Here is a 25,343-nt window from a genome sequence, read left to right on the forward strand (position 1 = left end):
AAAAATGCGAAGATAAATTACAAGAAATTATTAACGAAAGCAGTAGCATTAAAAGTAAATTTTATGTTTGCCTTCTTGTGATTCCCTTCAACTGCAGTCAAACTTCCTTCTAACCATCGATACACAGAAAAAAAGTTAGATCCCCTTTCTAAAAGTTTTTCACACACATATAAGCCGCTTCATTGAATAAAACTTTGACCCTAATATACACAGGCGGTTCGATTAAAGAATAATAATAAAAAGGAAATAATTCTTTTCTTCTTTTTTATTTTTTCAAACAGTATAAATAAAAGAAATTTTTTTTCATTTTATTCTTAATTTCTTGAATTTTTCTCCCTTTTTTTTTAATTTTTTCTAGACATTCGTCTCATATATATACTGCTTTTGAAAAGGCAACTGTTTGTCAAGAGTTTCCTTCAGTTTTCCTAATAATAAGTTCATTGTACCTGAGAACAATTGCAAAGTCTCGTGCAACATGAATGACATTCCTCGGTACAAAGGAAACTTCATTCGCTCAACGAATGCCATTTTGACAAGGTTGAATTAATTACTGAAGACTTCAAAAAAAAAAAAAAGAAATTTTTTTTAATCTCACGAAGATTGTTTTAACAGAAGAAAAGGAAGTGAGAATCTTAACCTTGACTCTGCATTAGAAATCATAATCTGATTGAGAAACTATAACAACAAAATTTACACCTGATATAATAAAAGTTGTCGGAAATATTTTGAAAATAAATTTATAATCTTTTCTAATAAATCATTAATTTTGTAAACCTCCATAAATTTATTTTTAAACTAAATGAAATAAATAATTAATAACAGAAATAAGAAATAAATTTAAGCTTATATTGGAGTTGCAAAAATAAAGAAAATTAAAATACGAAAAATCAAATTACAATTAATTGTTGGGCACCAACCAGACTGAGTCAAATTACAAAAGAAAATTAATTATCAAAATAAAAAAAATTACAAAGACTTTTAAATTACTCGGCTACTCAATAAACTAAACGATTCAATTATCTAAAATCAAAAATTAATTTAGACACAAGATTTATGTAAAATGATCACAATTTTAATTAAATATTTTTAAATTACAAAATTACTAGTCCAAAATTAACATCAATCAAAATAATTTAAATACTCATTTGTCTCAAAATAGAAATTAATTCAATAAATCTTTACTGGATTTCAATAAAATAAATCCTCTTACAAAAATTATTAATATTATAATATTTTTAATATTAAGTTATAAAATTGAAATTTATTTAAATTAAAATAAACTGTTCTCTTTGAAGGGTGACGACAAGAGAATGAATAATCCACGAATCCACGGAAAATATGAAAGTTTACGGAAAATGAGTAAAATTTATGAATTTTAATTATTTTTAGAAATTACAATTATTATAACCCTTCCTGAATTCAATTATTTTCTACAATTTTCAACTAAACTTCATCTCTACATCAATTATTTTAAATAATTTTCCGAAAGTTCATTTACAATAAATTCAATTATTTAATACAAAAACTAAATTTATTATAATAATTGTAACTGTCCATGTTTTTTTCATAAATTGTTGATATAAGTAATATTTTCAAAAAAATACCTTTTCATGTGATGGGAATGTAATTATAATAAATATATTCTTACAATTAATTTTTCAAAAATATTTTTAAATAGTTTTTGAAGCATAAAACTTTTTTATATACAATTAAAAAATTTCTAAACAAGATTGAAATTTGGTAACATATTTTAAAAATCATTCAATTTTTTGTAAATATAAAATTTAAATAATCAAACTTTTGGAGAATTTTAATTATAAATATTAATTTTTCAAAAATATTTTTAAATAATTTTTGAAACATAAGACTTCTTTTTTTAAATTTTCATAGCTGTCAAACTACCCTTTTCTCTGTTTAACTCAACTTTTAAAAATCAAAATTATAAGTTTAATTCAAAAAATTGAATCAAAAATAATTGTCAAAAATGAATTTTACAGATATTAAACATTATTTCTACAAATATGAAATTAAAATTAACAAACAATTTTGCTGCTTAACTTTTTTTTAAATAAATATTCTTTTTAAATGTTTTAAATGTTCAAATTAATGTACCAAAAAAATTACTAAATTCTTGCAAAGTTTTTATTCAAAAAATTTTAAAAATAGTTATAAGACATTTGAAATAAGCTTTTATTAATTTTTTTGAGAAAATTAAATGAAAATTGTATTGAAGATAATTGAATTCTCGCAAAAAATATTATTATTAATAAAAAGAATCAAATTTTTGCAGAGAATTGTTTTAAAATTTTTTAAAATAATTTAATTTTATTAAAAAATTCTTAAAATAATTGAATCTTTTTGTGAAATTTCATTAAAATTGTTTTATAAATATTTAAATTTCTGCGATGAATTTTAGTGTTTATAAAAATAATTGAATTCTTTCAAAGAATTTTTTATTAGAATTTTTGAATTAATAACTTAATTTTTGTCAAGCGAATTTTATTAAAAAAATTTTAAAATAGTTTAATACTTGTGAAAAATGTTATCAACATTTTTGTTTTCTAAAAATTTTCTTCAGATTTTGAAGAAAAATCTTCCAAATTTGCAACAGTTTAAAATTAATTATTGTAATTGTTCTTTTCAAAAGCTTGTAGCAAAAATATGTTGGAATTTCAGAAAAGTAATAATTTGAAAAGCAAATATTTTTGAAATGAAAAAAAAAATTATATTTAGACACAAACTAAATATATAATATTAATAAAATTAATAAAAATGAATTAAAAAATATTTTAAATTAATAAAATATGTAAATATATATTTGTTTAAGCATAAGTTTCTTTTTTGAATTTTATTTATTTACACTATAAATTTAATATGTAAACATTAATTTTATATGTAAATATTAATTTAATTTGTAAACATTATTTTGATACGTAAATATTAATGTAATATGTAAGCATTAATTTGATATGTAAATGAAAATTTAATCGGTAAATATTTATTTAATAAGTAAACATTGATTTTATATGAAAATAATAATTTAATGTAAAGGATAATTTGATTTGAAAATATTAATTTTTAGCAGTAAATAATTCCGTATTTAGTACATTTTTTTGATAGTTTATAATTAATATACCGAATTTTATTGAAATGAAAGTGACATGCGAGAAAAACATGTTTGATTGAGTTTAAAAATACATATGTTGAAATTTTAAAGGGACATCGTGCCCTAAATATATTGTTCGTAAGTAGATTAATGTTATTTTTAGGCATTAAAAAAGAAAACCGGTTTTGACAGATTCATTTGACTGGATAGGAATTTACATCAAACATTTTTCATAAATCTTTAAAGTTAAATAAAAAACGAATCCTCCAGTTAAATGCAATTGTCAAGAATTCTTCGAATTTCATGGACAATTTAATAATTTTGTAAGGAGAGAAAATCACTTCAGAGAAGTGAACTGCAATATAAATAAGTGACACAAAGTAAAGGAGAGTTTTTTTTTTTTTTTTTTTTGTTGAGAGTGATGGAAGTATTATAACCTTTCAATTTTATACACGATAACCTCTTTTTTCACGAATGCAATTTATCCTTTCGAAAATAGCGCATATTCTTTTACTGAAAATCCCCCTGGAATATTCATTCGAAAAGGAAATGGAGACTCGAGATAAAATATATATCAAGATCCTGACTACTAACCGAGAAGCAAATGGAGCAAAACGAACGAGACGCACCCGGTTTGTTTCTTTCGTAATAAGAACATAAAAATAATGTCAGCCTGGTGAATATTGTTGTTGGGGTTTTAGTTGATTGTTGAACTGACATTTACGGACAATGAACGAGGGGAAAATATACTTTGCAATAATAAGAAATGATGTTGAGGGAAAAGATGTGACATTGTGCTTTGTGACTAGAAACTCACCTCAGTAGCGGCGTTGCATCCTGCGAGAATGAGAAATGCGCTCGCTAAAACCCAATATATCCTTGGTTGCATATTGAATCCTTTTGTGTTGGGCCCTTTCGAGCCTTACAGGTCCCACTATTTACGATTAAAAACCAATTAAAGACCCGCGGCCCGGTAGAAAAACCACCAAAAACCACGGAGCAACAATACGAACACTCTACACTGATCGATGAATCGCGAGACACTGGTCTCTAAAAAGTCGCCATCTTGAACATTAGAGCCATCTGGCGGGGTGGATTGGCAGACATCTTCATCTGTCAGGCAAGTGTCCTTCGGACATTCTCAGTCGGTATATTGTTTACTTTTCAAAAGCAGTCCTCTTGTATTTTTGTGTTCTTAATTTTTCTCTATTTGCTTTGTAGGTACTAATTTTATTAATTGTATGTTTGTGATACGAAATAAAACAATATATTTCAATTTATAAAATTGAATCAATAGAGGTTAGTATAATAACGTGTGTGATTAAAAAAAAGTCAATAATTAAATAAAATAAAACGTATACTAAAGCGAATTAGCGAAGGCGAACGTGAGGTTTTTCATTCAAATTTTAGAGGCCTCGGACTCATGTGACTATTGACAGATTTTAATAAATACTTTTTATTTACTTACCTAGCTCAGTCTCTTATTTTGAATTACTTTCGACTAATTCAAGGTCCGAGTCATGAATTATTTGTCCATTTAATTAAAAACAGTACTGATTAATTTTTAGTCAAAAAGGACTAATTGACTAATTCATTATTCTCTTTTTTTAGGTTATGTTAAATGACTAAAAAATTGTCTTCCAAATACATATTTATATCAAATTGAAGTCCACAACCTTGATCAATGAAAAAGTTTTTCAATAAATAATTAATTTTAAAAGTAATATTCGAAAACATTAAACAAATATTTTTCGTTTATCAATGTTGTGGACTTTTTTCAACTTATTTTCAAAACTTTTGTGACTTTTTTGACTTTTTGGATTTTTATTTTTCTTAAAAGTTAATAAAAATTAATAGATTTTAAAATCCATCCGTAATTTTGTATCTACGCAATTTTAACCTAAAACAATGTTTTTTTCCCAAAAAAAATGCTTCAAAAATAGTAAAAAATTGATTATTCGGTAATTTTTTGTAGATACAAAAACATATTTTCTACAAAATTACGGATAAATTTTAAAATCTATCAATTTTTAAAAAAAATAAAAATTCAAAAATGGTCAAAATTTCTTCTGACCAATTTAGTTAAAAATGTATATTCAAAGTCTCCCCTTAAATATAATATTTTGATATTTAAATAAACTTTCATTGATAATAATTCATTTGTTTCAAAGTATTTCATTAAAATTTTTGCAAATTTTTATGGGGAATTTGAATTGCAAATTTCGAAAATAATTGAGCTTTCAAAAAAATTTTTATAAAGAAAAATCTTCAAAAATAAAAAGTTGACAATGAAAATTAATGAAAATTAATTTCCAAAAATTATAGGTAATTCAATTATTTTCAGAAATAATCAAATTTTTTACAGAGATTCAATTATTTTCATAAATAATAAAAAATTTATAGATTTACAATTATTTTCATAAATAATAAAACTCATTGCAAAATTTCAATTATTTCAAATACAATTTTAATGAAATTTCTCGAAAAATGTAATTACTAATTATTCGTAAAAACTTTATTAAAATTCATCAAAGAAATTCAATTATTTTAAAAATCCTTCATATAATTTATTTATTAGAATATAAGTATTATTGTCAATACATTTTTAATTAAATTTCTCGAAAGAATTAAATTATTTTAAAAAATTTTAATGAACCTCTTTTTAACAATTCAATTTTTTTCCAAAATAATTCTAATAAAATTCTTTGTAGAAATTTCAGTAATTTCTATAATTTATCAAAATTCAATTATTTTCAGTATCTAGTATTTTAATAAAACTTCACAAAAAACTTCAATTAGGTATTTAAATATAAATATTATTAAAAAATTCGTCTCAAGAATTCAATTATTTTCAAAAGTACTAAAATTCTTCGCAGAAATTCAATTATGATCAGAAGTTTAAAAAACTTAATAAATTATCGTCAAAATTTCAATTATCTTTAAATAAATATTAAAATTTTTTTCCAAAATTCAAGTATTTTCAAAAATTTTAATAAAATTCTTTTTAACAAATTAAATTTTTTTTCAAAAATTCTCCTCCATTCAATGATTTTCAATATCTACTATTTAAATAAAATTTTCCAAAAGAAATGAATTATTTAAAATTTTTTTTATAAATTTCTTCGCAATAATTCTATTATTTTCAAAAATATTAAATTTATGTTTACAGAGATTCAATTATTTTTATAAATATGTAATACAATTTTTTACAGGGTTTTAATTATTATTTTCATAGATAATAAAACTCATTGCAGAATTTCAATTATTTTTTATATACAATTTTAATCGAATTCCTCGAAAAATGTAATTATTCTTAAAATTTAATTAAAATTCGTCAAAAGAATTCAATTATTTAAAAATTTTTTAATAAAATTCTTTATGAGAATTCAATTTTGCGAAACATTCAATTATTCAATAAATTATTTATTTTTGTATTAAAAATAATTAGGTATTTAAAAATAAATATTATTAAAAAATTCGTCTCAAGAATTCAATTATTTTCAAAAGTAATAAATAAATTCAATTTAATTAATTAAAGTTTTAGTCAAAATTTCAATTATTTTTATAAATATTAAAATTTTTCTCTAAAATTCAATTATTTTCAAAAATTTAAATAAAATTCTTGTCAATATTTCAATTATTTAAGAAAATTTTAATAAAATTCTTGACAAAATTTCAATTATTTTCAAAAACTTTTCTCAATTCAATCAAATTTTTTACAGAGATTCAATTATTTTTAATACATTTTAAATTTTATTTTTTCGAAAAATGAAATTATTCTTTAAAATTTTATTGAAATTCGTGAAAATTTAGTTTTAAAAAACATTGAATTCTTCAATAAATTATTTTTTTTTTTGTATTTAAATAATTGAATTGTCGTAGAATTTTCTAATAATAATTGATTCAAATATGAATTTCAGTTAAAACTTTAGATAATAATTGAGTTTTGAAAAGGTTTGAAATTATAAACTTTGAATGTTTGAATTTTTCATACTTTTAACTTAAAATTGTGTAGATTTAATTTTTTTGTAAAAGTTCAATTGCATTTTTTTTAAGTTATTTGAAATGTTTATTTTCTAATGTATATTTGATTGAAGAATTTCCAAAGAAATAATCGATGAAATTTCGTAAAATTGAATAGTACAAATGGATTTGAAAATGTTCAAAGAAATTATTAATAATAATTAATTTAAAGAAGAATTTTAGTTAAAAATTGTGGAAAACAATAATTGAATTAAAATAATGAAAGTAATTTTTAATAGGTTACAGTAACAATATTCTTATAATATAAAATAATGATTTTATCAGTCGGTCATGTTTTATAACAATTTTTTATAAGTTTTTTAATTCTAAAAAGGTTAGGATTAAAAATTTTGTCAACCCTGTAAAAAAATTATTCAAAAATAATTTTTGAAAGATTTGTCTATATGTGGACGTCCACATGAAAAGGGCCCATTTTGGCACTACTGAAGTTATCTATATGGGCGTAATCCTGGCAAAATTTGGAGAATTTTGAGTGGTCTTAGAACTTTTTTGGTTGAAAATTCGCTGAGTTACGGAATTTCAAAGTTTAGAACGCCAAAAACCTCATTTCGAGAAAAACGGAATTAAAGATTGCGATACCAACTAATTGTTGTATCTCTGGTTCTTCTTGGAAGTTATTCAGATAAGAATTGTTTCTAGTTCAGGGCACCTTGAAGATAAAAAACCAACAGGTTTTAAATTTTTAAACCCCCCCCCCCCCCTTCTTAATTTTGAAAATACGAAAAATGGACAATATGGGCCCTTTTCTAAAAAGGACAGTTTTTCTATTAAAAAACCATTTTTTTACAAGATAAATGATTAGGTACAATTTTATTGTGTCATTTGAAGAAAAAGAATAGATATTAAACTTATTTAAAAATTTTTGACAGTCTCTATTATGAAAAAATTGACGCAATATTAAAATTTTCATTTCGACAATTACGAAAAAAAGATTCTAACATCAATATCTCTGGTTCTTCTGAAAAGTTATTCAGATAAGAATTGTTTACAGTCCAGGGTACCTAAAAGATGAAAAACCAATAAGTTTTAAATTTTTAAAACCTTCCCCCCTCTTAATTTTGAAAAATTTCGTACTTAAGTACGAGAAACCGACAATATGGGCCCTTTTCTAAAAAGGACAGTTTTTCTATTAAAAAACCATTTTTTTACAGGATTAATGATTATGTACAATTTTATTGTGTCATTTGAAGAAAAAGAGTAGATATTAAACTTATTTAAATTTTTTTAACAGTCTCTATTACGAAAAATTTCACGAAATATCGAATTTTTCATTTCTATGACTACAAAAACAAGGACTCTAACATCAATATCCCTGGTTTTTCTGAGAAGTTATTCAGATAAGAATTGTTTACAGTCCAGGACACCTTAGAGATGAAAAATCAAGAGGTTTTAAATTTTTCTATACCTCCATTTTTAAAATACGGATTACTTTTGCAAATGACCGACAAAATGGGCCCTTTTCATTTTTCTAAAGAACCAATGAAATCAAACAGTTAAAGTATCGATAAATTAATGAAAACCGCATGATTCGACTTGTCAAAACATGTAGATTGATAATAAAAAATAAAAAAAAAATTAAGAATTTGCTCAAAAATTACTAAATTGCGATTATCTTGAAAACTAGAACCGACAATATGGGCCCTTTTCATGTGGACGTCCACATATAGTTACTTTTCACATTAAAAAAATCAACATAAGTTGCATTTTATACTTAAAATGTGATATTTTGTTCCAGTAATGAAAGAAAAGTCGATAAAGTCTGAAATTTTGAAAATAATCGAAAAAAGACGCAAAAATAATTATAATATCCGATTGTCAGTAAAAATTAACTGACGTATCAGTAGATTTTTTTAAATTATCTTTGTTAAAATTTAAAAAAGAATCCCCTTAGAGGACCAAAAATAGTAAACTAATTTTTTTCCTGAAATATTATATTACAGAAAAGTCCATTGAAATTATAAAAAAAAATTTCGTTTAAAAAAATAATGACAAGCTTAACTAATATTTCATAAAGTTTATTTCTATATTTTTAAAAAATGAACCTGAAAACAAAGTAAGTACGTACTTTGCCTATAGAACTATGTTAGTTTTTCACACGAATAATATTGGGACTGACAAATTAGATTTCCTCTATAAAAAAAGCAGTTATTGCGGTTTATAAATACAAATAAGCGTGTTAAACAGTAAAAACAAGATATTTATTTTTGATTTTAACAAACTCAATAATTAATAAAAAGAAAAAAAATTGAAAATAAATTTCTACAATGCTTACTCTCTGCGATATCTCAAGGATAAATTATGTTTCACGAGACGCATATAGAATATTTCAATTCTATACAAGTTTTGAAATTAATTTGCTCATTTATGCTCCATATCGGAAATTCTATTTTTGTGACGGCTGATTGCTTCCTGATGACGTTTAATTTGCTCCTCATGGAAAGAAATCTCATCATGAAGTCCATCACGTAAATTCTTTAATTGTTGCTTTTGCTGAAAATTATAATCATTGTTAATATCAAACTTATTATTTATTATTTTTATTATTAATATTAACATTAATTAATTATTATTAATAAAATATATAGAAATAAAATAATACTTTAAATACTAAAATAATATTTTTAACATTTCTCAATTTTTTTCAATTTTTTTCAAGCAATATTTGCAGTGTTTCCGCATAAATAATTTACTAATTACTAACATATTTTTAGAGAGAATTTAATGTATTTAAAAATAAATTTCTCGATTAAAAAATATTTTTAACTTGAAAAATAATTAATCTCATATGTCTCTAAGTATGACATAAAAGTTGAAATGTGTAATCATTGTTGATTGCACATTGCTTTTATCGAAAATAAACAAAAAGAACTTAAAATCATAAATCTGGTAATTATCACCTGATTATAAAAGAACTGATCCTCTCTGGCAGCTTCCATTTTGCCAAATGCTCCACCAGCTTCTCGAATGGAACCACCGCCACCGCCTCCTTTTCCGGCACCAGATCCCGGCTCGCCGGACATTCTGGCTTTACTGAAATTTCCATTGTTCCTTTAGTTATTGAAATTATTTGTTTAAATTTAAGTAAAGATGCGTGAAATATTATAGTGAAATTTCAATCCATCAAAATTTACGTTGTTTATAAAAGTAATTAATAAATTAATTAATTAATTAACTATAATTCAAATTGAAATCTTTTTGAAATTCAACAATTTATCAAAAATTGTTATAAAACATGAAGAAGTCGATTGCTCCGAGTCGAAGACTCGGAGTGATTTTTTAGTGATGATTTCTTCATGTTTTATAATAATTAAAAATGACCGAGAGTCAAAAAAATAAATTCAAAATGTCGGATCCAATATGGCGGTCTAAAATTTTAAAAAAATTAACAGATTTCGTTAAAAAAAACTGTGTCTTTGTTATTTTCCCAATTTAAATAAATATTAAAATCGTGTCTCATTTTTAAAGTCCATAACATTACGCGAGAGTAAATTTATCGTTACTTTCATTTTCTAGTGTGGAAAACATCTACAGCTTAGAGTGTGAAAAGTAACATCCCAAGTTTCAACATTACGTATTCAAATCCTACTGGAGCAATTTAGCATCAAGAGAGTATAGTTGTTAAAGAAAGGAATAATTTCAACTTATTAGCATACAATAATATGCAAAATTTAATGGCATAAATTATATGTCCTTTAAATATGGTCGAGCTAAAATCATTTTCAGAAAATGTTTCATCTAATGAAAATTAATTCTCAAGATAAACTTATAATTTCAATTTCATATTTTTAATTTCTATATTAATTTTATTTCATGAATCTTATACATATGAAAAAAAATGTCACCAGAGAAAATTTTAACTGAATCAAATAATAATTTCGTTAATACAGTGAAATTTGTAGCTGTTTCGGATCAAATTTTTTTCTGTGTAGTTGTAGCACAATTGAGTTGTATATAGTCAAAAACTTTTTAAATATTAAAAAATTATAAATATTTTATTTAGAAATAAATTTTTAATTTATTCCTTAAAACGATTCAATTATATTAAAAAAAAATACTCGTAATTCAATTATTTTCAATATCTATAGTATTTTCATAAAATTTCGCAAAAGAATTCAATTATTAAAAAAAAAATTGATAAAATTTATCCCAAATTCTAAGCAATTATTATTATTTATTATTATTATTTTAATAAAATTGTTCGAAACAAATAAATTATTTTACAATTTTAATTGAATTTTTTTGAAATAATTCAATTATTCTTTTAGATTTAATAAAATTCTTCCCAAGAACTCCATTATTTACATAAACAATATTCTTCAAAAGAATTCAATTATTAAAGATAAATAACAAAATTATTCCCGGAAATTCAATTATTTTGAGGCATTTTAATAAAATTCTTTGCAAAATTCAATTATCTTCATAAATAACAATATTCATTACAAGAATTTAATTATTTTTAAAAGTAATAGATTTCTTCTTGAAAATTCAATTATTTAAAGAAAATCCAATAAAATCGTTCACAAGAATTCAATTATTTTCATAAATAATAAAATGCTTTTTAGGAATTCAATTATTTTCCAAAAAAATTTAATAAATTGCCACACAGACATTCAATTATTGTCAAAAATTTAAAAATAGAATTCTATGTAAAATTCAATTATTTTAAAAAACTTTTCGCAATTTAATGATTTTCAATATCTACTATTTTCATAAAATTTCCAAACAGAATTCAATTATTTAAAAATTTTTTTTTTTTTAAATTCAATTTGTTTGATGAATAATAAAAATTTCTCAGGAATTCAATTATTTAAATTATAGAATTTGCATAAAATTAGTCGAATGAAATTAATTATTTAAAAATGTTTATAAAATTCTTTAGAAGAATTGAATTATTTTTATAAATATTGAAATTCTTTCATGAATAATAAAATTCGTGGCAGGAATTGAATTAATTAGCAGGATAAGAAAGAAGTAAATATTTTTGATGAAAATTAGGAAAAAGTCAGGAAAATAAAAAATATGGAATGGATTTTTTGTCAGTTTTGTGAAGTGTCTAAAACGAGTTTTTTGAAATTAAAATAAAAAAAAACAGACATAGAAAATAGCAAGTCAGACAGTTTGGACATCACGGTCGATACTTAAAAAGTTTATACCCAAAAATATAAAAATAACAAAATGGCTGCCATTTTACTAAAAAAACTTTAAAGTTTAAATTTAAATTACTCAAAATCTCCAAAGCTTTTTCTCCTCAATATTTAATATTTTACATAAGAAATTTAACTTGTGTCCGAGAAAAAAATGTTTTTTCTCTTCTTTTTAAAGAAAATTTGCAAAAGTATTGTCTGAAAATGATTAAAATGCAATATTGTTCGTCTTTTGTTTTATTTATTCACAAGAGATGAAAATAAAGTATAGTGATAAAAATATACACCATATTATTGACAATTTTTTATTATAAATTTATACTCTTGCTTTTTTATTAATTGAAAACTCTTTTGAAAAAGAAATTTTACTACTAAAAAATCTAAAAAATTAAAGAAAAATGAAAACATGAATTTTTTTCGTCACCAACTTTTCGTTTTTGAAAAAAATTTAATTATGCAATAAAATGAATAAAATGAAATAAGAGGTAAAATTTGTGAGGTTAGACTTTGTCGTCCTACTCACTTGAATTATATAATTGTCTCGATAACTTTCAAGTGAAATATTAAAAGAATTTGAGAGAAACAGAAATAAATTTTTCCCGTGTAAAATCGTAGAATTTAATTTAATCAATTTTTTATAAAAATAAAAGAGTGAAACGAGTTAAAAACGTTAACAAACGTTCTAAAACAAACGAGTAAGAATTTGCTCGTTTGGAGCAAGTGTGGAATTATAGACAAAAAGCCGGATTTCATTCCGAAAAGAAAGAATTCACTGCAGATGAAAAATGATCTCCAATCACCGAATAACAGTAAATATTATTTACCTTAGAAATGCCATATTTCTCGTAATAATACAAGGTAGTCGTTGCATTTTCAATTTCCAAAAATTTGAACGTTCTAGTTGGAACAAATTTTTTCACAAGAATCAACAAAAATGACGAAAATGACGAACATGAAATTCTATATCTGCAATCTGCGAGATGGTTTTCTAGTTTGCTGGTAGATGGAGAAGCCTGTCATATAATGGCGGAAAATATGAATTCCTCTCTTCATGAGAAAGAAATATCTTATCGTCAAAAGATTATTATAGTTTAGTAGTTTATTATTATGTATAGTAACTAAACAGAAGGAAATGAAAAATAAATGTTTCATTCTTAAAAAATCAATATTGTGCCCATCTGAAAAAACGTAAGGGAATAATAAATTTTAATTAAATTAATTATAAATGTAAAAAATTATATTAACATATTTATTATTATTTATTAATTATCCAAATTATTACATTTAATTATTATTTTCTATAATTTTTAACTAAAATTCTTCTTCAAATTAATTTTATTTTTAACAATTTTTGATAATAATTCTTCTTTTGAGAATTTTCAAAATCATTTGTTTACAATTAAATTAAATTAAATTAAAACCATTAAATATATATATATTAGAAAATAAAAACTTGAAATTATTTTTAAAAAAATTCAATTAAACTTTTTCAAAAAAATTAATTCTACAAAATTGTTAGTTAAAAGTTTGAAAAATTCAGATTTTCATAGATTTTAATTTGAAACCTTTTCAAAATTCAATTATTTCTAAAAATTCACGCTATAATGATTTTAATATTCAATTATTATCTAAAATTTTAACTGAAATTCATTTCTAAATCAATTTTTATTAGAAAATTCTACGAAAATTTAATTATTTAAATTTACAAAAATAAATAATTTATTCAATAATTGAATGTTTTTTAAAATTGAATTCTCTCGACGAATTTTAATAAAATTTTTAAGAATCATTACATTTTTCAAGGAATTATATTAAAATTGTATATTAAAGAAATTGAAATTCTGCTATGAGTTTTATTATTTATGAAAACAATTGAATTATTGCGAAGTAATTTATTTATTTATTTATTTATTTATTTATAAACGGACAAATTTGTAAAATAATTGAACTCCTGTGAAATTTAAATTAAAATTAAAAAATTAAAATTAAAAATAATAAAATTAAAATTAATTAATTAATTAATTTTAATTAAATTTAAATTAAATGTTTGCATGGAATTTTTAAAAATTTGTTTTAAATAAATTGAATTCTTTTGGAAAATTTTATTAAAATAGAGTAGATATTGAAAATCATTGAATTTCAAAGAAGAATTTTACTATTTATAAAGATAATTGAAATTTTCACGAGAATTTTTTTTAAATTTTCGTATATAATTGAATTTTTGCGAAGAATTTTATTGCTTTTGAAAATAATTGAATTTCTGCAATTATTTGTAGCTTTTGACTTTGTTATTGAAAATTTTTTGATTTTTCACAATCCAACCCTTATTCTCATATTTCAATTGTGGAACACGTTTTTTTTATATATATTTTTGATCGTTCTTTCTGATTCTACAATTGTTTTTTAAAAAATTCAAAATGGCTGATTCAATATGGCGGAAGTTTTTAACTCATTATTTATTTAAGTCAATCAAATTAGCTTGAAATTAGTTACTCGGTAGTTTTTTGGGTCGCTAATTACGAACATACACTTGAATTGGTTATACAGTTTCACAATTTTTTTTAATTATTCCGCTAAACTATGCTTTTCTTTTTGGAAACACATTAAATTTCAAAAGATTTTTTTATCACTGAGAAAATTTACACGATACATCGGCGACAAACTATATTTTACGTTAAAATAAAAATTTATCTAAATTAGTTATCTTTCCCGATATAAGTGATTTTTGTTTAATAGAAATTTGTATTATTAATTCAAATTTAGTTATTTTTCAATTTCGATTGTTGTGTTTGGAATGCCAGAAGAAAAAGAGCAATAAATTTTTCAATTGAAAATTCCATAAGGGAATTTTTATTTAAGTAACGATTTGCTTGAAGGTACGTAAAAGAAGGTCTTCCCCCGCAAATCACATATAGGCGGTCGAGTCGCGTCGTCGAAAGTTGTCTCACTCATAATACACGCAGTCCCTTCATTTACCCCACAAGAGTTGACAGTGTAAAAGTTAAATTATTTATTTGAAATATTAACTATACATAGAAAAATATACAAAAAAAACCAATATCAGTGAAATATAAAACTATGTGATTTTTAGTTACCATAGTTTAAAAAAAAAATTTATTTCTCCCTAAAATAAAAATTTATTTTGAATAATATATAGTTTCACGATAATTGCTTTTTTATCCACATTTAGTAATAAATGTAAATTTATTAAATTTATTCTGTCAATTGTTAATGTTAATAATGTAAGACAATTAATTTTACTGCGCGAATTAAAAAAAATTTGTGAATATATTTATAAAATTGAAGACTATATTTCAAATGATGTTATTCTTTGAAAATAATAAGGTGAGCTTTTTACTCTTCTTTTTTTAATTTTAATATTAAAAACAAATATTAACTAATATAAAAAGTAATGTTTAATTATGAGATTTTTTTAAAAAATCAACGGGAGAAATTTAACTGGTTTTGTTATGTGTGTTCTTATTATTGTATTTTTTTTTGCATTCATGTCTGTAATTCAATAACCACGTTCTATGAAAGCAGTTTGTATAGCATAGAGACATTCTTCTTTGAAAATTAAATATGCAATGTAAATTTAGTTGGAAAAACTTACAATTTTCTAAATTTTGTGATTTTGTGATTTTTCAAAATTTTCAGTCGCCATATTGGATCCGACATTTTGAATTTTGTAAATCTCACATCAAATCGCCTTTTTTGACGATTAACAAAAAATATGTTTCTTTTATTTTTCCGAGTTTCAGCCAAATCGGTCACTGACACTTTGTAAACAATCGGTTTACATAGTATGTTTATTAATTTATTAAGTATAAAAATAAATAAGTATTAAAAAAATGTAAGAATTAAAATTATGTATTGTAGCTTTATCACATCTCTTTTGCAGATTAAATCCTCTTCATCTCAAAATGTTATTCACTATCCATCCAAGGAATTAACATTAACATGGCGGGATATTTCTTATGAAGTTAAAACAATGGACAACGACAATAATTACTACTTAAAAGTACTTTTTGGAAATAACAATCACCAATACACGAAAGTTCTTCAAGGGGGTATTTAAAATGTTCAGCCAAAATAAATATTTTTGTCAATAAAATATTGTTTTATCTGTCAATAAAACAAATTAAAATCAAAATTCTATCCAAAATTTACTTATTTTCGAGTCTTTTTTACAAATTTATTTATTTATCAATTTTTTTTTCACAAAAATTTAATAAATTTGTCATTTATCTTCTATTACCATTTTCAGTAAATGGAATTGTCAAATCTGGAGAACTTATGGCAATAATGGGTCCAAGGTAATTCAAAAAGTTATCATTTTTTAAATACATACTTTAGTCTAAAAAGGAAAATGAAAATATTTTTAATTTTAGTGGTGCAGGGAAAACGACTCTTCTTGCTACTATTAGTAGAAAGATAAAAGGTGAGTTTTGAAAAATTTTAATTGTTTATTAGACAATAATATAGGTAGAGAGTAAATAAAAACATTCTTGTTTTACTGTTAGAAATTTAATTGTCCTTTGTTCAGTGAAGTGGTAAGAAATAAGTTGCAGAGAGCTGAAATTACATCAGATCAGATGTCCTGCTCTTACCATAAGTTATATTCTGTGAACGATATTATTAAAGAGATAGTAAATAAGAATTTAGAAAATAAATAGCGTACTAAAATTAATAGTATTGCAAGAGTGCAAAAGTATTTATTATTTTACTATTTAAATAACTAATTATATATGTGATTGACTTTTTAAGTTCATAAAATTTGTTTATATCCTATAATCTCGTCATATTTTGTTTTATACAAATTTTATTTAAAGTACAACATTTAAAATGAAATCTAAACAATTTCTCGGTGTAATGATAGTTTCAGAGAAATCAAAATAATTTTTAATTTTTGTCCTCCGTATCGGATCCGCCATTTTAGATTTTTAAAATCTGATGCCAGATTCGTAATCACCGACCCTAAAAGCCCCCGGGTAAAGAATTTCAGGCAAATCCAAATAATTTTTAATTTTTATCAGACATATTGGATCCGCCATTTTTAATTTTGAAAATCTGACAACAGATTCGTAATCAGCGACCCCAAAAACCCCCGAGTAACAAAATTTAGGTAAATTCAATAACATTTTGGTATTTTGAAATATAGCGACCAAAACTTTCAAATTTTACTTTATATTTGATGCCATATTTGGTCCGCCATCTTGAAATTTTAAATTCTTCTTTACGTTTCTTAAAAGTATACAATTTTAAAAATTTTTATGCACCTATGGTTGAGAATTGAATTTTATTTACACACGTTTTATGGGTAAAAAATGATCTAAATTAAAAAAATTAAATTGCATAAAAATTGTATACTTTTAAGATGCTTTTAAGAAACCTATGTTTCAAAGAGTAGTTTTAAAAATTTTTTCTAATTTTCCTTGTGTTCAGATGAAACTGTTGGTGATGTATTTTTGAATGGAGAGCCAGTTGATCAAGAAATAATGTCGAGAATGTCTGGATTTGTTCCACAAGAAGATTTATCCATTGATACATTAACAGTTCAAGAACACATGGAATTTATGGTAAATATTTTTATTACATTAAATTTAATTTTATTGATATTGATAAAATTTAAAATTTATAGTATTTATTTATACAAATAGGCCAGAATGACAATGGACAGAAGATTCAAAACTATCTTAAGAAAACAACGGATCACTGTTCTTCTAACGGATTTGGGATTGGTGAAGTGTCGTAATTCTAGACTTTCAGCTTTATCAGGAGGTGAAAGAAAAAGGGTTTCACTAGCTGTTCAGGTATTTGAATGAAATAAAAAAAAACTATTTGCCAAAGGTGTAAAATAAATAATAATTTGGAGAATCGCTTAGAATAATTAAAGACAAATTATAGAAGAACAATTGCGACTGAACTCTAGTTTTATGCCTTGGGTTCAATCAAAGTCTGATTACATCCAAACTATAAGGTTATTTAGGAACAGCTATTTAATTTTTTTTGTGAAAATTTTTAATGAATTTTGATTAAAGTGATTTTTGTAAAGTTACTAACAGAGCCGAGAGTTCTTTTCTGCGACGAACCAACCAGTGGATTAGATAGTTATGCAGCTATGACAGTTGTGAAAACACTAAGAGAAGTGGCAGAAAGAGGGAAAATTGTTATTTGCTCCATTCATCAACCAGCTTCAGGAATACTGGATCTTTTCCATCAGGTGCTTCTACTCTCCACTGGAAGAGTTGCTTTCCAAGGAAATTCAGCCGATGCTACTAAATTTTTCGAAAGGTTTTCTAATTTCTTCAATTCAAATATTTATTCCACTAAAGATTCTACTAAAATAAACATATTTTTTCAAAAGTAAACTAAAAAATAGTCAGTTGATATCTTATTTCCAGTTTAGATTTGCATTGCCCACCAACATTTAACAGTGCCGACTTCTTTCTATCCCAACTGTCTGTAAAATGTGGTTCTGAAGAAGACAGTTACAAGAAGGTAAAGCTTAAATTCCCTTATAGTGAGAAATATTTGAGCAATCAAGTATAGAATTATTACCGTTTCCGTTAGACATCCTGGATTTGTGATGAATTTGAAAAATCACAATACGGCAAAAATGTCTCAAAACTAATAGAGGACTCGTGTTCAAACACCTCGAAGGCAGAAATAGTTCACACATCTTTTCTCAATGATTGTGTGTCAACACTTGAATTCAAGAAAGTTCGCTGCCTTACTCAGTTGGAATGGTTAACGTGGAGAATTTACATTGATTACAAAAGAAATTTATCTGTGCTCATTGTCAGATTTCTCCTCTACATGGTAAGTGTTGGAACTTTGTAAAGTAAATAACCTTAAATTAGTAAATTAGCTTAAATAAATAATGAATAATAATTTACAAGTTTATAGGTATTTTACTTGCTACTCCATATATAGCAGTAGCTGACGATTTAGACCAAAGAGGCATTCAAAATATGCAGGGGCTGATTTATCTAGTGATTACCGAAACTGTTTTTACCTTTAATTATGCTGTATTCTATACGTTTCCTCGGGAATTACCTCTACTTCTAAGGGACATTGCCAGTGGACTCTACAATCCTGCTCCTTATTATTTTAGCAAAGTTGTATTCTCGGTAGGTAATTTCACATATTATATGGTTTAATTCCTTTTGATTTTCAATATTGTGTGCTCACTGCACTGAGAGAAACGAACTCTGGCTTCGCATTCATCTACTAAAACTTACTATTCTCAAAAATTATAATCAAATTCTTTAAAACGATTCAATTATTTTCAAAAAATATTCAAAATTCAATTAATTCCAATATCTAGCATTTTCATCAAATTTCGCAAAACAATTAAATTATTTTAAAAAAATTGACCGAATTCGACCAAAATTCAATTATATTCATAACTATAGCTGTCGTACCCGTCTTCGACGGGTTTTAGTTTCTACCAGTACATTTAACAATGTTTCTATCAATCTGGAAAAACAGAAAATAGCCGGGAATTTAATTTGACCGAAAAAAAATAATAATTAGTTACCATTAGCTATTTCGGTAGTAAAAATATTACTATTTGAATAGTCTCCACCCTTTAGCAAAAAATCAAAAATTATCAAAAATTCAAAAAACTGAATTTTTTAAAATTCAACATTTTTCCTTCTTTTTTATGGCATTTAGCTTCATTATTTCTGTGCTCTTCGAAAATACTTTACTTATTTAATAGTCTACCCGCTTTGGTAAAAAATCTAAAATTATGGAAAATAATCAAAAATTCAAAAAAACCGAATTTCTTAAAATTCAACATTTTTTCTTCTCTTTTATGGGATTTAGCTTCATTATTTTTGTGCTCTTCAGAAATACTTTACTTATTTAATAGTCTCCACCCTTTGGTAAAAAATTTAAAATTATGGAAAATTAGCAAAAATTCAAAAAACCGAATTTCTTAAAATTCAACGTTTTTTCTCGCTTTTATGGGAATTTTCGAATTCTGATGTCTGGAAAAGAAAAAATATATAAAAATTTTCAAGTCTGGAGCAATGTTCAGACAGAAGTCTGATTTTATTAATTATATATAATAATCGTCGTGATTCCAGATTTCCGGATCTCTGTCCACACTTGAAGTTAGTTATAGTTATTCTTTTGTTTTTTATACGTTTTGATAGAAAATAGAAATATACATATACATATATATGTTACCGGCAAAGTATGTAATCAGGCATTTTATAAAATACCTAGGCAGTATATAAAATGCCTGTCTGTCTCAGGCAATGTGTATAAAAAAAAGATTTTCTATACATTGCCTAGGCATTATATAAAATGCCCACTAGACTTTAGGCAAAGTATAAAATTTAGTTTTATTTCAAATAATATACATTTTTCTGTTATAAAAATATTAACTTTCTTTTGTAATTTATTTGTTACAACACGGCATACTTGAATGACATTTCGACTGACACTGGACCTTATTTTTTATGCATAAATATTTGTTGCTTTGACAGTTTTTTACAAGAACATTTTACAAAACCTTGGCCTGTTCCTTTTTCTCGGTAGCTTTAACATTATTAACATCACTTATCAACTGCTTATACCGTTCGTCTGATAAAAATATACTGTTTTTTGCCATTGCATTTTTAATTTTAGAAAATTCGGAAAAAATCTATCCCTTGTCACTGAAACATTTCCTATTTCTGCACTCATTTTAAGTTCAAATTTATGTTTCTGCGACTGATTACCTCAAAATGTGAGAATTGACTGACAAAATTTGTATTTTCTGTTAATTAAGTATTATTCTTAAGAGTTAGAAATATTGAACTTCATTGTATAAAATTACTCACTGCTAACATGCAGCTATGTAAACATAGCTAAAATACTTATTGTTATATACTTATTATTTTCTATTTGTAATAGAAAAATCGTGGAAAGTGTTTATAGAAAAAGGTAGACGTTTCAAGCTGCTGAGACTATTATATACTTTACCTTATGCTCGATGGGCATTTTATAAAATACCTAGGAATTTTATAAAATGCCTAGGCAATATATGAAAAAATAATTTAATTATATACATTGCCTGAAATGGACAGGCTTTTTATATACTGCCTAGGCATTTTATAAAATGCCTGGATTTCATACTTTGCCGGTAACATATACATACATTATAATAATCGTAAGTTTCCTTTCCGTTAGCAAATTATCTGCATTCATTTGTTTGTTTTGAAAATTTAATTTTGTGGGTTAAGTATTGGCAATTTTTATATATTTTTTAATGTCAAACTTTTTAATGTGGAAAATACTTTACTTATTAAATTGTCTCGACTCTTTGGTAAAAAATGTGAAATTATCGAAAATTATCAAAAATTCAAAAATCCGATTTTCTTAAAATTAAACATTTTTTCTTCTTTCTTATGGCATTTAGCTCCATTATTTTTGTGCTTTTCAGAAATACTTTACTTATTTAATAGTCTCTGTCCTTTAGTAAAAAATTTAAAATTATTAAAAATTATCAAAAATTTCAAAAATCCGAATTTCTTAAAATTCAACATTTTTTCTTCTTTTTTATAGCATTTAGCTCCATTATTTTTGTGCTCTTAGAAAATACTTTACTTATTTAATAGTCTCCACCCTTTGGTGAAAAATCTAAAATTATGGAAAATTAGCAAAAATCCAAAAAACCGAATTTCTTAAAATTTAACATTTTTCCTTCTTTCTTATGGCATTTAGCTTCATTATTTTTGTCTAATGTAGCAAATTTCTGACTTTACATACTGATCTTTAAATAAAAAACTTGAATAACTTTTTCTGAAAAGCTTGCTTAAAGATTAAAAATCACTATTTTTTTAGAAAAAAGTTAATCTAAAAAAAACGAAACGCATTTTTTTTCGAATTTTTTGGAAAAATGTCATAAATTTTGTTGAAGTTAATATTTTTTAATCGGACAAGGCTATGATTTTAAGTTACGTTAATACCTATAATAGACTGCCAAATTTCACTTTAATTGGTTAAACCGTTTTCAATTGATGCGCGAACAAAGTTTTGCATACAGACAGACAGAAATTTTTTTTACATTTTTCGAATTCTAATGTCTCAAAACGAAAAAAATATATAAAAATTTTCAAGTTTGGAGCAATGTACAGACAGAAGTCAGATTTTATTAATAATATAGATAAAATTTTCATATTTATTATATTTCGAGAAAATGAATTATTGAAAATAATGTTTATAAAATTCTTATAAAGAATTCAATTATTTTCAAAAATAACAAAATTTTCCCCAAAAATTCAATTCTTTTTAAACATTTTAGTAAAGTTTTTCGTAATAATTCAATTATTTTCATAAATAATAAAATTCATCGAAAGGATTTCAATTATTTTTAATACAATTTTACAGGAATTTCTCAAAAAATGTAATTATTCTTAAAAATTTAATTTCCATTTCTCGCAAAAATCAATTATTTGAAAAAAAAGTTTTTTTCTAATTCTTTGGAAGAATTCAATTATTTTCAAATATTTGAATAAAATTGTTCAAATGAAATCAATTATTTTAAATACAATTTTAATTACATTTTTTTGGATTTTTTTATTATTCTTTTATATTTTAATAAAATTCTTCTCAAGAATTCAATTATTTATATAAAAATAATTCTTCGAAAGAATTCAATTATTAAATATAAATAACAAAATTATTACCAAAAATGCAATATAAATATTTATATAAAATTCTTCACAAGAATTAAATTATTTAAATATTTATATAAAATTCTTCGAATTTTATATTCAAAGCAAAAATTCAATTTATTAGCAAGATAGGAATGAAGTAAATATTTTTGATGAAAATTAGGAGAATGTGAGGAAAATAAAAAAATGTGGAATGGAATTTTTGTCAGTTTTGTGAAGTGTCTAAAAACAAGTTTTTTTAGTCGTCAAGTTTAATTTTTTAGTTTTAGTTTGAAATCCACTTTTTGCTACTTTTTTAAAATTAATTATCGAGTGCAAAGTCTGAAATCCAACAAATATTTGAGCTTAAATACAAACTTCACCACAAGAATCTAGTTAAATAAATTAGAATGTCAGCGCATGGGAAGTGTTGGAAGGCTTGTTGAATTTTTCTTTTCATCTTCCCAATAATTTATTTTTTATTAGGATATATATTTATGATTTACAGATTCCAGGGACAATATTTCAAACTTTGGCTTATTCAACTTTGATTTATGTCGTTGTTGGTCTGAATGGTGGATTTTCTGGATTTATACTTTTCACAATACCTGTTGCTCTCAGTGCAATATCCGCTTCCGCCACAGGTTATGATTCATCATTATTATTCTGTATTACTATTTAAATTAATTAATTTCCCATTTTTAAATTTACATTTTAAAATATTTTTAAAAATATTCTTAGTGTGAAATTAGACACATAATATAAAGTATCACTTGAACTGAATATAGTAAATATTAATGAAAGTAATATTCTCAACAGGATTTCTTATGTCATCTGCTTTTAAATCCTTCGAAACGGCGTCACTACTTGCAGTTCCTATTGACTTCCTTGGTCTCATATTTAGCGGAATTTATGTTCAACTGGGGTAAAGTACAATTTCTAAATTCTATTTTTGTTCTTTTTGTTCTCTCATTTTCTGTAAACTCCTTCGCCCCCTCAACAAGGTGAATCCCCTGAAAGTTAAACTTTGTTCGCGCACTGCAACCCCAGATATCTTAGTTGTTAGTTTGCAAAGTTTACTAAAACTTGTGTTATAAAATGAAATATATAAATAAATGAGAAATGTATAATAGAAGAAATAATTTGTTAATATTTTACAGAAGTCTGCCAGCATATTTGACATGGCTAAAATATGTATCACAATTTTATTACGGGACGGAAGCAGTGTCTTTAACGCAGTGGCGGGAAATTAATCACATTGGTAAGAAATACAAATTTATTTATATCGAAATAATAAATTACTGTAATACACAAAATATTTAAATAAAGAAGAAAAAAGAAATACAATATTTGATTGTAAAATTTTTTAGTATAAAATAGTTTGTAAAAAATAAACTTAAAAATTCTGAAAAAAGTATTACAGCGTTGCCAAACGCCAGGGAAAAGTCAGCGAATTCTCAATTTTAGTGTCTTTGCAAAATTTAATTATTTACAAAAATTTTTTTAAAATTATTTTCGAAATTAAATTAATTTCATAATAAATAAAAATAATTGTCCCAAGAATTCAATTGTTTTCAAAAGTAATAAAATTCTTGGCAAAATTTCAATTATTTTCAAAACATTTTCTCATCAATTCAATTATTTTTATAAAAAGTAAAACGCATTGCTGAATTTCAATTATTTATACAGTTTTAATCGAATTCATTGAAACTTTTTCTCTGGCCCTAAAGAATATTCCGATTTACTTCAAAAATTATTAGATACTCAAAAAAAATTTCTATTAAATTTATTTACAAATTTCTTCAAAAGTAAAATTATTCGAAAACATCAATAGTTTTATTTCAAATAAATCAATGACATCAATTTTATTCAATTAAACTTTTTCAAAAAAATTAATACCACAGAATTGTTAGTTAAAAGTACGAAAAACAATAATTTAATTCTACGAGAAATCAATTATTTAAATACAAAAATAAAAAATATTGAATGTTTCTTAAAATTTAATTTTTACGAAGAATTTGTGTTAACAACTTTTGAAAATATTTAATTTCTTTTAAGGAATTTAATTAAAATTTTAATGAAATTTATTATATTAAGGATATTTGAACCATTATGACGTCACAGCTTTAAAATACATGCTTTGCACAAACTGTGACGTCATAATGATTCGAATGCCCTTAAAGAATTTTATGCCAATTTTTGAAAATAATTGAAAACTTTTTAAAGAATTTTATTAATTTTTTTAAAAATAATTGAATTCCTGAGAAGAATTTAAATAATAATTTTTGAAAACAATTGAATTCATGAGAAGAATTTTATTAAAATTTTTGAAAATAATTGACTTCTTGAGAAGAGTTTTTAAAAAATTTTTGACAATAATTTAATTCTTAGAATTTT

At 23.6% G+C, this 25,343-nt stretch overlaps 3 protein-coding genes across 10 annotated transcripts in view; 1 reads left to right on the forward strand and 2 right to left on the reverse strand.

Annotated features, from left to right (window-relative positions):
* The window catches only part of LOC122501453 (syndecan-like), a 161,644-nt gene extending 157,506 nt beyond the window's left edge, over positions 1-4,138 (reverse strand). The window contains exon 1 of the mRNA XM_043610922.1: positions 3,924-4,138. Coding sequence (XP_043466857.1) covers positions 3,924-3,995 — 72 coding nt within the window. The 5' untranslated portion in view covers positions 3,996-4,138. The remainder of the gene's footprint in view (positions 1-3,923) is intronic.
* LOC122501451 (protein scarlet-like) overlaps positions 1-25,343 on the forward strand; it is a 62,664-nt gene that overhangs the window by 35,891 nt on the left and 1,430 nt on the right. Inside the window, exons 1-13 of one of the 8 annotated variants that reach the window (XM_043610916.1) lie at positions 4,262-4,323; positions 16,196-16,364; positions 16,562-16,610; positions 16,686-16,735; positions 17,740-17,873; positions 17,955-18,107; positions 18,350-18,588; positions 18,699-18,795; positions 18,868-19,116; positions 19,197-19,427; positions 23,455-23,590; positions 23,766-23,871; positions 24,107-24,207. In XM_043610916.1, coding sequence (XP_043466851.1) covers positions 16,286-16,364; positions 16,562-16,610; positions 16,686-16,735; positions 17,740-17,873; positions 17,955-18,107; positions 18,350-18,588; positions 18,699-18,795; positions 18,868-19,116; positions 19,197-19,427; positions 23,455-23,590; positions 23,766-23,871; positions 24,107-24,207 — 1,624 coding nt within the window. In that variant the 5' untranslated portion in view covers positions 4,262-4,323; positions 16,196-16,285. Of the gene's footprint in view, positions 1-4,261; positions 4,406-12,820; positions 13,104-13,271; positions 13,483-15,290; positions 15,640-16,085; positions 16,098-16,195; positions 16,365-16,561; positions 16,611-16,685; positions 16,736-17,739; positions 17,874-17,954; positions 18,108-18,349; positions 18,589-18,698; positions 18,796-18,867; positions 19,117-19,196; positions 19,428-23,454; positions 23,591-23,765; positions 23,872-24,106; positions 24,208-25,343 lie in introns of those variants that run through there. The other 7 variants (XM_043610914.1, XM_043610913.1, XM_043610911.1 and 4 more) reach the window with 7 other exon arrangements.
* On the reverse strand, positions 9,327-13,257 carry LOC122501454 (ATPase inhibitor mai-2, mitochondrial-like). The gene is made up of 3 exons (XM_043610923.1): positions 13,119-13,257; positions 10,048-10,180; positions 9,327-9,640 (listed from the first exon to the last, which is right to left on the reverse strand). The coding sequence occupies exons 1-3, from the start codon at positions 13,163-13,165 to the stop codon at positions 9,509-9,511; spliced, it is 312 nt and encodes a 103-aa protein (XP_043466858.1). The 5' UTR covers positions 13,166-13,257; the 3' UTR covers positions 9,327-9,508.

Source organism: Leptopilina heterotoma, unplaced genomic scaffold, assembly GCF_015476425.1.
Source record: "Leptopilina heterotoma isolate Lh14 unplaced genomic scaffold, ASM1547642v1 Lhet_21, whole genome shotgun sequence".
In the NCBI taxonomy this organism is placed as follows: domain Eukaryota; kingdom Metazoa; phylum Arthropoda; class Insecta; order Hymenoptera; family Figitidae; genus Leptopilina; species Leptopilina heterotoma.